The sequence below is a fragment of the Theobroma cacao genome, chromosome 7 (genome assembly GCF_000208745.1).
Source record: "Theobroma cacao cultivar B97-61/B2 chromosome 7, Criollo_cocoa_genome_V2, whole genome shotgun sequence".
Lineage (NCBI taxonomy): Eukaryota > Viridiplantae > Streptophyta > Magnoliopsida > Malvales > Malvaceae > Theobroma > Theobroma cacao.
The window spans coordinates 20086127-20098288 of NC_030856.1; the positions used below are offsets into that span (position 1 = coordinate 20086127).

Genomic DNA, 12162 nt, shown 5'->3' on the forward strand with positions numbered 1-12162 from the left:
GTCCTATTTAAAGGCAACCGAGGCAGTTTTCCAACAGACACAATCGTGTCTATTTAAGACAAACGGTTTCTATCTGTTTTTAACTATTAAACCAATAGACACAATCGTGTCTTGTTTCAGAAAAAATTTGTTTTTGTCTATTTCCAACAATTATTATCTGTTAAAAATATATATTAAAAATTATTTTTGATTTTTCTACAAGTGCCAAGAGCCATCATAAATAATTAAATATTAAATTTAATTAATTTCAAGCCCACCCAGGCCCTTAAAACCCATCCATGGTCTATTGTCTATTAAAGTCCTATCATAATGGACTTATACTCCCCCCCATTTAAATGACTCATTTTCCTTTTCTTTTTCTAATGTGGGAAATATCCGGCATGAAACGGGTTTACTTTTTTTTTTCTTTTTCTTTAAACATGGTCAATTTATAGGAAATGAAAATTAAATTTAATTAAAGGATTTAAGGTTTCCTTGACATTTTCAAATTTTTGTTTTTGAAAGATTCGTTTGTGTGTGTATGTGTGTATATATATATTTGAAAAAAAAGAATTCAAGCCTTACTTTTTTCGAAAGAGATATCATATACTAACTAATTAATCAAATACTCAGATGCATTCGTTTTTGTATTTTATTATTTTTGAAAATTATGAAATTAGATAAGACTATGATAAATTTAATCATTGAATGTGAGCTAAGCTTGGGGGTTATCTTTTTTTTAAGGATTTTGTTTTGGGCATCCTATTGATTATTATAAACTCCCCTTTCTATCGTTTCTTCTTTAAATTTCTATCTCTATCCATGCAAAATTGTTAATGTACTTGCTAGCATTATATTGAACTTTGATGTATATATTTTGTTTAATAAATGATTTTTTAATTGGTGGATTTTATTGTTTCTATTTGATAACAGTATAATTTGACCTGAACCTTAAAGGATATTAGTTGAAACAATTTTCAAGATATTTAGTAGTTTGCTCTTATGAGAGGACTTTAACCAAAGATTTGCTTCCAATCTTTCATCCCTTTGAATTCCTTGATCTGTAACTTGAAAAAACAGTCCTGTATGCATGAGAATCTCACTTACCAGCATACTACAGAGAAGATAAAGAAAGCAAAATACCAAAAGAAAAAAGCAAAGCCTTATCAATTCTGCTCCTTATGAAAATTTTAAATCAGGAACATTTTCACTATTAGACAGCTTATGATATATGTGCTGAGTTTCACTATTAGACAGCTTACCTCAGGAACATTGTAGGCTAACCAAATACACTAACATATTTTCATTTTAGTTGGCAATCACAACAGATAACCCAACTTCTCGGAGCACATAGCAGATATATATATCAATCCTATGCTTAATATTTCAAAACTACTAATTTTGCTGTCTATTTTGCATGGAAAGGCAAGCAAGAATGAGAATGTTTACCATATCTGTGCAAACAATTCTCCGCATCTGATATAGCAATACCTTCTCTACTCTGTCATTATTGTTCATCGAGATAGATGGGCTCATGTATTACTGCTTTTACAACATTGATCATTTCATGTGAGCTAAAACCATCATCCTTCATGTAAAATAGATGCAAGACTTTGCTCATTTTCCAAAACAATTCCTTGCAAGCGCTTGGAACAATGCTGCCATTTTCCTGCAACACTAATCTAAGCAGTTCCCTCCTCCTGTCATGAACTAAACGCTTCATTTCTTTATTTACATCTTCAGTAACAGCACTGGTACCATGAATAATGTGCAAAGACACAGCATTCAGTTTTCCTTCCATAGATTCCCTCTGCAACATATCAGACAAGTAAATAATTCAAACTGCCGTTCCAGATGAGACTAGCAGTTATTGGTCTTGTTTTTCCTAAAAGAAGCCGTACCTTAAAGGAGTGAATATCATTGAGAAGACGCCCACAAGTGCTTACAAGCTTAAATAGAAGATTGTATTCAGGGCTTTTAACAACACCCTCCGAAAGGCTAGGCCCAACCAAATACAGGGCCGGGAGGATGACTGGTCCCAAGGCGAATGATACATAGCCATTTGTCATGTATTCATCCATGGTTGGCACCGACTTGTTCTTCAACCACTGGGCTTCCTGCAACATAGACCTAAGCAAATCCAGCCACTGCAATATAAACATCGTTCATATCAACTTTGATTGTATACAAATTTTCTTAGATACTAATAATGTCCTAGAATTTCAGATGTATTTCATATAATTTACTATTCAGGACGAGGTGTTCTGAAGAATGTGATGACAATCAGAAACGATTCTATTATTCACTGCTAATATGACGAGTAAAATAAAGATAAAATCTTACAATCTCAGTAACATGAGTCTTCACATTGCGTCCTTGCCATGCAATTGCTTTCTCCCCAATCTCAGATATTGTGCTGCGAAGTGCTAAAAATAGGATTTCAACTTGCTCAGAACAACACTGGATGCTGACATCTACATCATGCCTGTGTTTCATTTTCTTATAAGCCAAACCTAATAAAATAAATTTAAAAAAAAAAAGAGGGAGAAGAGCATACTTCTCAACCAATTGGATTAAGTTTAACAGTTCATCTTCAGAACCTCCAACATCAAAGAAGTCATCCACCACAGTAGTAAGCACACCATTTTTTGCCCATGATATGCGAGCGTCAGATAGTTCGGGAGAGAATATGGTTGCAGCTGCCGAAAAGTAACAGTAAGCCAGTTTCTGCCTGGCAAACTTCAGCTTGTCCAATCTATTTTCTTGAACCCACCTGTTTCATATGAGGGATATCATGCAATAATTTCAGAAGCACTTGTTAAGGTTGCCTACCATAGTTAAGGATGAGGTAACTCCCATGACTAGGGACGATGATGGATGTATACGAGACCAATATCACATCAACACTAGAAACATGGACCACAGACAAGGTACATCTTTATGACTCAAAAGAATGAAAAATAAGAATATTGTTCCCAGCTGAGTTTACCAGCTTCTGTTTAATGATGCTTGACTATGATCTTATGCTCCAAGGGAATTCTTTTAGTGCATCATGGTTTATTTCCTTGCAAGAACATTTACCTCTCAAGTTGTTTGAGTTCTTCACGATATATTGATTGACAGGCATTAAAGTCCTCCACTGCTAGTCTTAGGAGATCTTTGTTGCCAATACTCGAAGAACTAGCATATGAAGCATACAGAATAAGATGCTAACCAGGCATACATTAGTATATATTTAAAGAAAAACAATTAATAAAAGAAATCACTACCAAAGGAGTACCAATATGAAGTCTTAAGCATCCTTATATTATCTACAGCATAATTCTCTATGTTTCTCCTGTGTACTAAACGCTCCAAACTTGCATAGTGGGGAAATTCAAGAGCATCATTCACCTGAAAATTATAAAAGGCAGTCATTATCCAGAAAGTATTATTGAATTAAAAATGGAAAACAAATGGCTTGACAGTTTCCTTCGAAAGTATCAATTTACAGAAAAAAAAAAAAAAAACCTTTTGTATGATATATTTTCTAAGTTTATCTGCAGACATAGAACTGTTGGATAATTCCTGTTTCAAGAAATGACTTGTCCATGAGTTTTGTTTCTCCAGAACTTGTTCATCTGGATGTATCATCATCTGTGAAGCCCTAAATAACTCTAAGGCAGCACCCAAATCCTTTAAATATCCTCCAAGCGAATTGAAGAAATGTTCTTCAGCAAATCCAGTTAATGGTTCTACACCACAAGGTTACCCAGAAAATCATTTAACAATAAAATCCTATTTTCTAATCATCCAATTACCAAAAGAATCAACATACCTGAGCTAATATCATAACCATTGACTCGTAGTATCCGAAATGCAAGTGCACAAGTGGCTGGATCCAAGAATATCTCCTCCTCTCCCTGCAGCCAGCATCTGTTTGTTGACTAACATTATATTTTATTGACACATGATCAATGAACTTAACGAGAAGTTTTTGAGACATTCTTATGTAGAGATTGAGCATAAAAATATGTCAACATATTAAAATGAAACAGCCTTCCAAATGCATTATATGCAGTATCTATGTTTGTAATAAAACATTACCGGTATGTTTCATCCAATACACTTGTAATTTCTTTCCTGAAATGCTCACCAATTCCCAGACTTTCAATAGTCTCCACCATAGAAAGACGAGGACACAGATGGAAAGGATAAAGTGTGGGAACTGAGATGAGTAATGATAAGTTAGTAATTTTAGGATTAAATAATGTAATAAAATACATTGGAAGTTGTTAAGTAACATCAGCTTAGTAACCTGCATTCCCAAACTTCTCTAAGAGTGCATTGAGATAATAAAGACAACCAGCATTCTGAGTGTGAGCAAGAGCAGCTGCTGTTGTGGATGGTGAATTGAACAATGATCCATTCTTTTGCTGATACTTCATGACCATTCCCCAGTCTTGATGTTTGCCAATTCCTTCTGAAACATATGCTAAGTACGCTTGCATGCCCTTTGAGCTTTCTTTATGGCAACTAAATCAAGAAAATTGGAAGAGAGTTTCTTATGATAGGAAGCTTGGAAGCCGTGTCTAACAAAACCTTTTTAGTTTCTTTTCACAGTGCTTTCAAAATGAATTAGTGCATGCCATTCTTAGGATTGCAAATACTCCTAATTTCTAGAAAGCATTAAGACTAATTAAGCAATAATATGCCAACCAAAACAGGTTTGGCAAAGACAAAGGTTGGGTAAACTTGAAAAGCCTAACACTCTAGTTAGCTTGGCTAATGCTCTGCCAATTATATGCTAGTTGCTGATGAGACAGAGTACAATTGTTACCAAATTTATCTATCACAATCACAAATGTCAGAAACGAAGCCCTTGTGAAAGGTAATAAAAACAAAATTATACCTTCTGAGCTCTAAATCTCTTTTATGAAACATAGCATCTACATCTGTTGATCTCAAAAGGAGGTTCAAATTCAAATCCTTAGCATATTCAATCATACCAGAAAATATGATATCAAATCCAACAGGTGTATGTTGGTTCTCATCAGAAATTGAACCAAAATGTGACTCGATAAACTGGAGGCCTGTAGAAGAAAAAAACATTTAATCCCATGCACACTGTTGGAGAAAAATGACAGATAGAACTGATGAAAAAAAAAAAAAAGAACCGAAGAAAATACCCTTGGTCATTTGTTCTATGCCAACACCCCATCGTCTCAGTGCAAGGACACATGCCAGTGTGGAGGAAAGGCTGTCTTTAGTTAACAAGGGATAACGATGAGGAGGGCCCCAAGAACCATCAGAAAGTTGATTCTCCAATAACCATTGTAAGCACCCAGGAAAACAGGGATTTCCAGGGGAATTTGGAGATGGGACCATTGCAACCCAAGCAGTGTCATAAGAAGAAACAGAAAGCTCAATGTGATCAAACATCTTCTTAATCCTTTCTTTAGTACCCTCAAAGTTCTGCATAAGTAAAAGAATTATTTTTCTCAACAACAATGTCAACTCTAGTATACATTTACAATATGTAGGGATTAGGAAATAGAGAATAGCAAAAGTCTAAGTGATTGGTAAGAGGCAAGATTCTTATACCAAACCATTAGTGTGGGTGTTTGTTGTTAACTTTGCTCCACAGTCCATGGAAACTGCTCAGGTGGGGGCAAAAAAGCACACAGAGAGGTCAAAAAGGTAATCCAGAATAATCAAGATGAGTAAGATAAGAAAATAACTTAAAAAAAATTAAGGGATGAAAATATACAATGGTAGAAGTTGAGACCAGAAACAATGTGTCTGAATGCAAAAAATGGCAATTGATTTTTGCTGTCAAAGAGAGAATTTTGGATTTCATATTTCAGGTGAATCAGGCAAACATGGCAAGCATCCTTGCAAAATGAAGTCATTTTGGAATTTTCATGAGAAACACATAATTCCAAAATCCCACCAACTCCTTTTAATCAAACTTAATTAAAGACTAAATGGCGTCCTTGAAACAGGTCACAAATAAGAGTAATTTTTAACATATTAAGCTTAGTTCTTAAATCTAAATGCGACAATTGGAGCAATTTTTAACATATTAAGCTTAGTTCTTAAATCTAAATGCGACAATTGGAGCAATGTTTAACATATTATGAATAGCTTTTATATAAACAAGATTTTCTGAGATAAAGTGAGTGCAATGTGAAACTGCAAAATGCCACCAGAGTTAATCCTTGGTTAGACATCTACTTCTCCTTTATCATTCATCAAATTAATCCTGATTCCTGATTTAAACAATTTTCTGCTTTGCACGCAGAAAGGGTTATTACTTTTTGATAATGCAACAAAATTTAGAACCCTTTGCATTAGAAATTTTCATTTGTTTAACTCTAGTCTAAATCATAAAGACAACATACCAAGCATTTGCTCTAAGTTATTACATTTATCAAAAATTCTAAGCAGATAGAAAAACATGCATACATCAAATTACCCAGTGGCAGAAAGCATCCAAGGATAGGCTAACAGGAAAAGCAAAGATAGAGAGAACCTGAAATAGAAGACGTGGAGCACCTAAAGCTAAGAGTATGGGGGTGAAACAGAGACATGGTGATTTTGATACCAGCAATTGCAGAGAGATAGCCACAGCTGCACATATGAAGCATCAACAACACTGTTAAATTAAAAAATAAAAAGGGTAGAGGTTGCTTTGAAACTTGAAAGGTTCTAATACTTTACTCTTAAAGAGACCAACAGCGTGACTGTCAGCCAACAAGCTTTTGTCTGTGAACAATACCCTTCAACAATCCCTGCTGCTATCATGTCATTTGAGATAACTTTTTGGTATTAAACGGATGAACTCTTAATTATATAATAATACGGAAACACCTTTTTAAATGGTAATAATTAAAAGTTTCCTTATAATAAATGCAGTTACCAAATTAGTGTTATAAATTTGTGGTTTATGTTGTCCTTTACACACGTCCTAATTGATTTGTTTACCGTTACTTGACTTCTTTTTCTTATGATAAATTAATAATTTTTTAAGACACTAAGTTTTACTCAAGAAATAAAACTTAGAGTTTTTCTAATTTTTTTAAGTATTAGTATTAAAAAATAACACTAATAAAAATATTAATGAAAAAGAAACAAAAGTAGACACAGAGAACATAGGATCCACTCGCAAATAATTTTAGTCAAAGTGAAAACGATAAGGCACAACAAGACAAGTGGCACTTGGTGGAATATCTTTTAAAAGCAATGCTTGCAGCAGGCCTTGGGATTCAACTAAATACTAATACGAATAGATGTCTATAGACATTAATAAAAATTATAATTAAATAATTATTTTCATTCTATTCAATATGTTACTTTTATCAAATTCAAAAATGTAAAAACAATAACTATAAATTTTTTTTAATAAATATCACTTTAAAATTAAAATTAAATATTAATTGTACATGTTACGTATTAATATATTTTGAAAAGAATCACCTACCAATTTCCAAATGTGCAATTCCCGAAAAATAAACCCTACGTCCACGTGGGCAAAGCCACTTTAAGAAGAGTGGTGTCACATGACATCACTCATCTAATAAAACTTTTTTACTTCTTATTTGTTATGAATAAATGAATGTATCCATTGAATCTCCTAGCCTATCAAGTTTCATTCATAATCAATGTATATATTTATGATGGTTCATCAATATCTACATCTATGTAACCCTATAAATAGGGCTTTGTACTTGATGAAAAGACAAAAATCAATAATAATAATAAGAAATAGTGAGAAATGAACCAGAAGTTCTTATCTCATGAGAAATAAACCAGAAGTTTTTTCTTAATTTTTCTCTCAATTATTTTCTTAGTATATCTTTCTTTATATGTTATATCACGTTATCAGCATGATTCTCTAAAGGTAATGGGAAGGTATTTTTTTCAATTAGAATTTTAGTTTTTTTTTTGTATGGTCTAATCAGCCTGAAGCTGATTATAGATTTAGAATATATCTTTGTCTCCCTAAAGTGGTGATAGACTGTCCCCCCGAAGCAGTGATAGACCTCTAAGAACCCCAATATAAAGGTCTAAATTTTTCTGTATGTAGTATTATGGCAAATATTAAAAAGCCCAAGTTCCACATCTTGGAAGTGAGTGGAAACAATTATCTGTCCTGGTGCCTTGATGTTGATATGCATCTTCAAGGGTAAGGTTTCTTCATGGACAGTGTGGCTATGTAGGTCTTTTCACTGCTGCACACACCATCACAAAGTTGTATGACGCTCAATGTCTTGATCACAAGTTGTGGCTCGTGCTCACTAACACCACACATTGACCTCGAGGGTCAAGTATCACAATGTAGTTTGAAAATGAGGCAACCGTGGCATTAATGTGGTCAAGGATATCCAAACTAATAACAAAGTCATAGTCATCAACAGGAATAACCTCAATGGATTTCTTACCTACCCACTCACCTAGTCGCACATCCATGTTGATGGCAATTCCTAAGGTGGGGACTTCCTTGCTATCCACGACCTTCATGTGCGAGGCCTTTGCCTTAGTGTCGAGCCTCAGCATCTTTGTTGTCTCAACAGAAGCAAACAAATCACTTGCCCCAATATCAACTAATGCAGTCAATTTCTTACCCTCTACCGTGATGTCTGCAAACATCAAGCCTTTTGTGTGATTCAGCTTGTGCAACTTTAGTGTTGCTAGTATCTATTGGAGTAGGATCTTAGTGAATTAATGTGATTGTGTAAAGTATGGATTTTAAAAATTTATTTTATAAAAGAAGCAAGCAATCCAATTACACAAGCAGAAACACTCATTATTATTATTGCAAGTAGTATAATCACATCCAAAGAAATAAAATAAGAATCTATTAAGTAAGAAAAACCATATCTTTATATTGAGATTCTTATTTTCAGATACCACCACACCAATGAATGATTTCTCGACCAAACAAGTTTATCATTTATTCTTCAAGAATAGTTTCAACTTGAACCTTAAGTGGACAATGTGTGGAATGCAAGACTACAAGATGGCAACCGATTTTGTTCTCTTTTCTTTGGAAAAACTTGAAGGAGAAGAGAAGAGAAGAGACGGTTGAAACTTTTTTCAAGAAAAAGTACGTTCTCCTCTTTTCTTCCAATCTCTTCTCTTTTTCTTAAAACTTTTGCTTCAAATGTTTAATCAAAATGAAACACCTTTTTATCAATCTTGACCATCCATACAAAGTTATGGAAGCATCAAACATGCTCCATAATTATCAAAATAAAAATTAAAAAATAAATATTTTAATTATTTAATTATCATTTAGAGTTCTTGATAAAATAAAACTCCTTGTTGAATAATAACTCTTATTTTATTATTATCCATCTTTATTTAAAAAGAATTAATAATAAATAAAAAAGTAATAGTCAATCATGAAGTTTTCTTTTATCAACATGGATGTCTAGATTCATTTTGTAAGAATTCTCTTAAAATTATCTTAATTTAAGACAACTTTTGTCTGTAATTAAGATAAAAATATTTTATCTTGTCTAAATTGAGACAAATATGTTTTCTTGTCGAGATTAAGACAAAAAATAGTTTTCTTGTCTTAGATTAAGACAAACATATTTTCTTGTCTAAATTAACACCAAACATGTTTTCTTGTCTAAATTAAGACAAACATGTTAAAGCTGCCATTTTTGTACACAATTTAATTAAACAAATTAAAACATACATTCCAACTTAAACAAGTTGAATTCTACGAAACTAAGTGGAGAATCTATTTGGACATAGATATTCCAAGCTCCAATAAACTTAGAATTATTCTTAATCTCATTAAAAATAATTCAAGCTTATTAACCATGAAATCACTCCACCATAGATTCATGGTTGCACTCTTGGATTAATTATAATTACAAGCAACAATTCAATACTTGATATTAATTATTAATTGTCCAATTGCAAACCCTATATTGTGAATCCTTATAACCATCCAATGACAAAAAGTGAAATTATCGTTTTACCTTTTATGTCAATTTTATCCCCTAGTCTCAGATTTCATTCAATTAGTGATTCAATACTCTAGATATAATCTTTTGAGTATCCAGATGTGATGAGTAGCTAATTCATCAATTCATGGGGCCCAAATTAATCACCAATCTTCTTAAAATCACTAGAAGTGATGTTAATGCTATGAACTCCATTATCTAGATATATGTTCCCAAATGTTCATCTCGATTATAATCCCAAAATACGGAGTCTAGATCAATGCTTTATGATGATCATGCTCATGGTAAATTAAAGATTATAAGGAGATTAAACACGAGTCCACTATCCATTAAGATTTCGGTTCTATTATAAGCAAATGCATAAGTGTGAGATCAAGATTTAGGTAACGGCAAAACTTAAATTTGATTCTCTCATGATTCCAGTTCATGTTATAGTGTCATTACTCGAAGTCAACCATTTCAATGATTTGAGACTCATCATTCCCTTGAAATGAATCACATTCGTTTCGTTGGAAGTAATTTGGACACTACAGCCTTAACACAATAAAGTGACCAACTTTATTATATGGCTATGAACAATTTTTAGATTCAATTAAAATACATGTCTCCTATATATGACTCTTCATACAAATGTATTTTAATATCTCAATAGAATCTTGGTACCTTAATAACTAGATAATGAATGCCCATTAAAACAAACTCTTCGTTTTATTATCAAAATGTACTTTCATTAGAAATAAATTTAATGAATTTAAGTATGAGAATATACTTGCTTTTCATGGCACTATTGTGAGACCTCGACCTCTATAGACTCGTAGTTAGAAGTAGATGCGATATCACTGATCAGGGGTAATTTCGTCATTTTCTTAGTGAGCTTTTAAAGGTAAGCTTTTAAACAATATTAAGGCCTAAGTAGGCCTAAGGCATAAATGAGTGATGAAAATAAGGGTAAAATGACAAAGAAAACAAAAATGATGATGATTTCCATAATAAGGGCAAAATGGTCATTTTTCATCTCGAGTCAAAACTTTTAAGTTCCGTGAACCCAAGCATTTGTAGACCATTATGGACCTTGTCTTGGTATTAAAAGAGTAAAATGATTGCACCAAGGATTGAAAGAGAACAAGTTAACTAGTTGAGGGTATTTTCGTAATTTAAGTGGGGTTGGATAAGCTCGAGCTATAAATATCTTTTTCTTCCAGCAACTTCTTCATTCTCCAACAGCCTTTTCTTCTTCTTCTTCCTTCCATCTCACGTTTGTTTCCCTCTCCATGGAAGCTTGATATGAAACCTCCATAACCTCTCTCAAACTAGCTCTAATTTTCATGCTATGGTGCACCTTTTCATAAAACCCTTGTACTCTTTCACTTTCTCACCTTAAAAGCCAAAAAAAAATCTTATTCCCATACTTTCTCTCACTAGCTAGGTGTTTTAGAGAGAGAAAAAGGGAGCTTAAATAATAACTTGAAAGTTTTTGGAAAGAATTTCAAATACAAAGCTACCAAGGTGAGTGGCGAATTAGAATTGATTTTCAGTGTTGAAATTGATTAGTGATTAGACTTGTGGGTGTTTTGGTAGTTGAGGTTGTTCATTCACTTTAGAGTGATTAGGATAGTGAACATAGATAACCACTTAAATGAAAATTGAAAGCTAGCTAAGAGAAAGCTTTTAGAATTTATAAGTATGTGAATTGATTTAATGGTGATGCTAATGTGATAATAGGTTCCAACGAAGCCCCATCGCCCCATTTGAACCATTAGGGAAGTTGGAGGTGACTAAAGGTTCAACAAAATACCGGTGAGTGAATTTGCATTTCAAAATTGCTTTGGGAATGTGAATGTATTTGCACAAAACCTTTGAACGATTTTATCCAATTTTTCTTAAAAAAATGGGTGCCTTGGGAACAAACCTTTGATAACTTGTCTCTATATGTGACATGTGGCTATTATGGATTCTTGTACTACTACATTATGTTGACATATATATATATGTTGTGTAATGATGTTGACCCAGCTATGTGCGAGTGAAAGTGCACATAAGCCGATGCTGACCCGACTATGTGCGAGTGGGAATGCACATAAGCTGATGCTAACCCAGCTATGTGCGAGTAGAAGTGCACATAAGTCGATGATGACCCAGCCATGTGCTAGTGGGGAGTGCATATGTGCTGATGATGATGGGAGGGTGTGCATGATGATGGATATATATATATATATATATA

The 12162-nt window shown here is 33.3% G+C and overlaps 1 protein-coding gene across 2 annotated transcripts; it reads right to left on the minus strand.

Annotated features, from left to right (window-relative positions):
* On the minus strand, positions 1004 to 6788 carry LOC18594964 (ent-kaur-16-ene synthase, chloroplastic). 2 transcript variants are annotated; one of them, XM_007022679.2, is made up of 15 exons: positions 6682 to 6788; positions 6494 to 6591; positions 5563 to 5615; positions 5148 to 5433; positions 4871 to 5051; positions 4277 to 4494; positions 4066 to 4186; positions 3797 to 3894; positions 3490 to 3713; positions 3260 to 3372; positions 3061 to 3159; positions 2537 to 2752; positions 2323 to 2464; positions 1881 to 2126; positions 1004 to 1789 (listed from the first exon to the last, which is right to left on the minus strand). In XM_007022679.2, exons 2-15 carry the CDS (start codon positions 6549 to 6551, stop codon positions 1487 to 1489), a joined length of 2358 nt encoding a protein of 785 aa, XP_007022741.2. In that variant the 5' UTR covers positions 6552 to 6591; positions 6682 to 6788; the 3' UTR covers positions 1004 to 1486. The 2 variants fall into 2 exon arrangements, with proteins under 2 accessions (XP_007022741.2, XP_017980020.1); XM_018124531.1 differs by lacking the exons at positions 6494 to 6591; positions 6682 to 6788 and adding an exon at positions 5729 to 5790.

Bases quoted from the DNA above. Each gene is read 5' to 3' on its own strand.
- LOC18594964 (XM_007022679.2), bottom strand. From the start codon at position 6,551: ATGTCTCTGTTTCACCCCCATACTCTTAGCTTTAGGTGCTCCACGTCT. The intron at 5,616-6,493 runs GTTCTCTCTATC...CCACCTGAGCAG, and splicing joins CTCCACGTCTTCTATTTCAG to TTTCCATGGACTGTGGAGCA. The intron at 5,052-5,147 runs GTATTTTCTTCG...TTTCTTCTACAG, and splicing joins CATAGAACAAATGACCAAGG to GCCTCCAGTTTATCGAGTCA.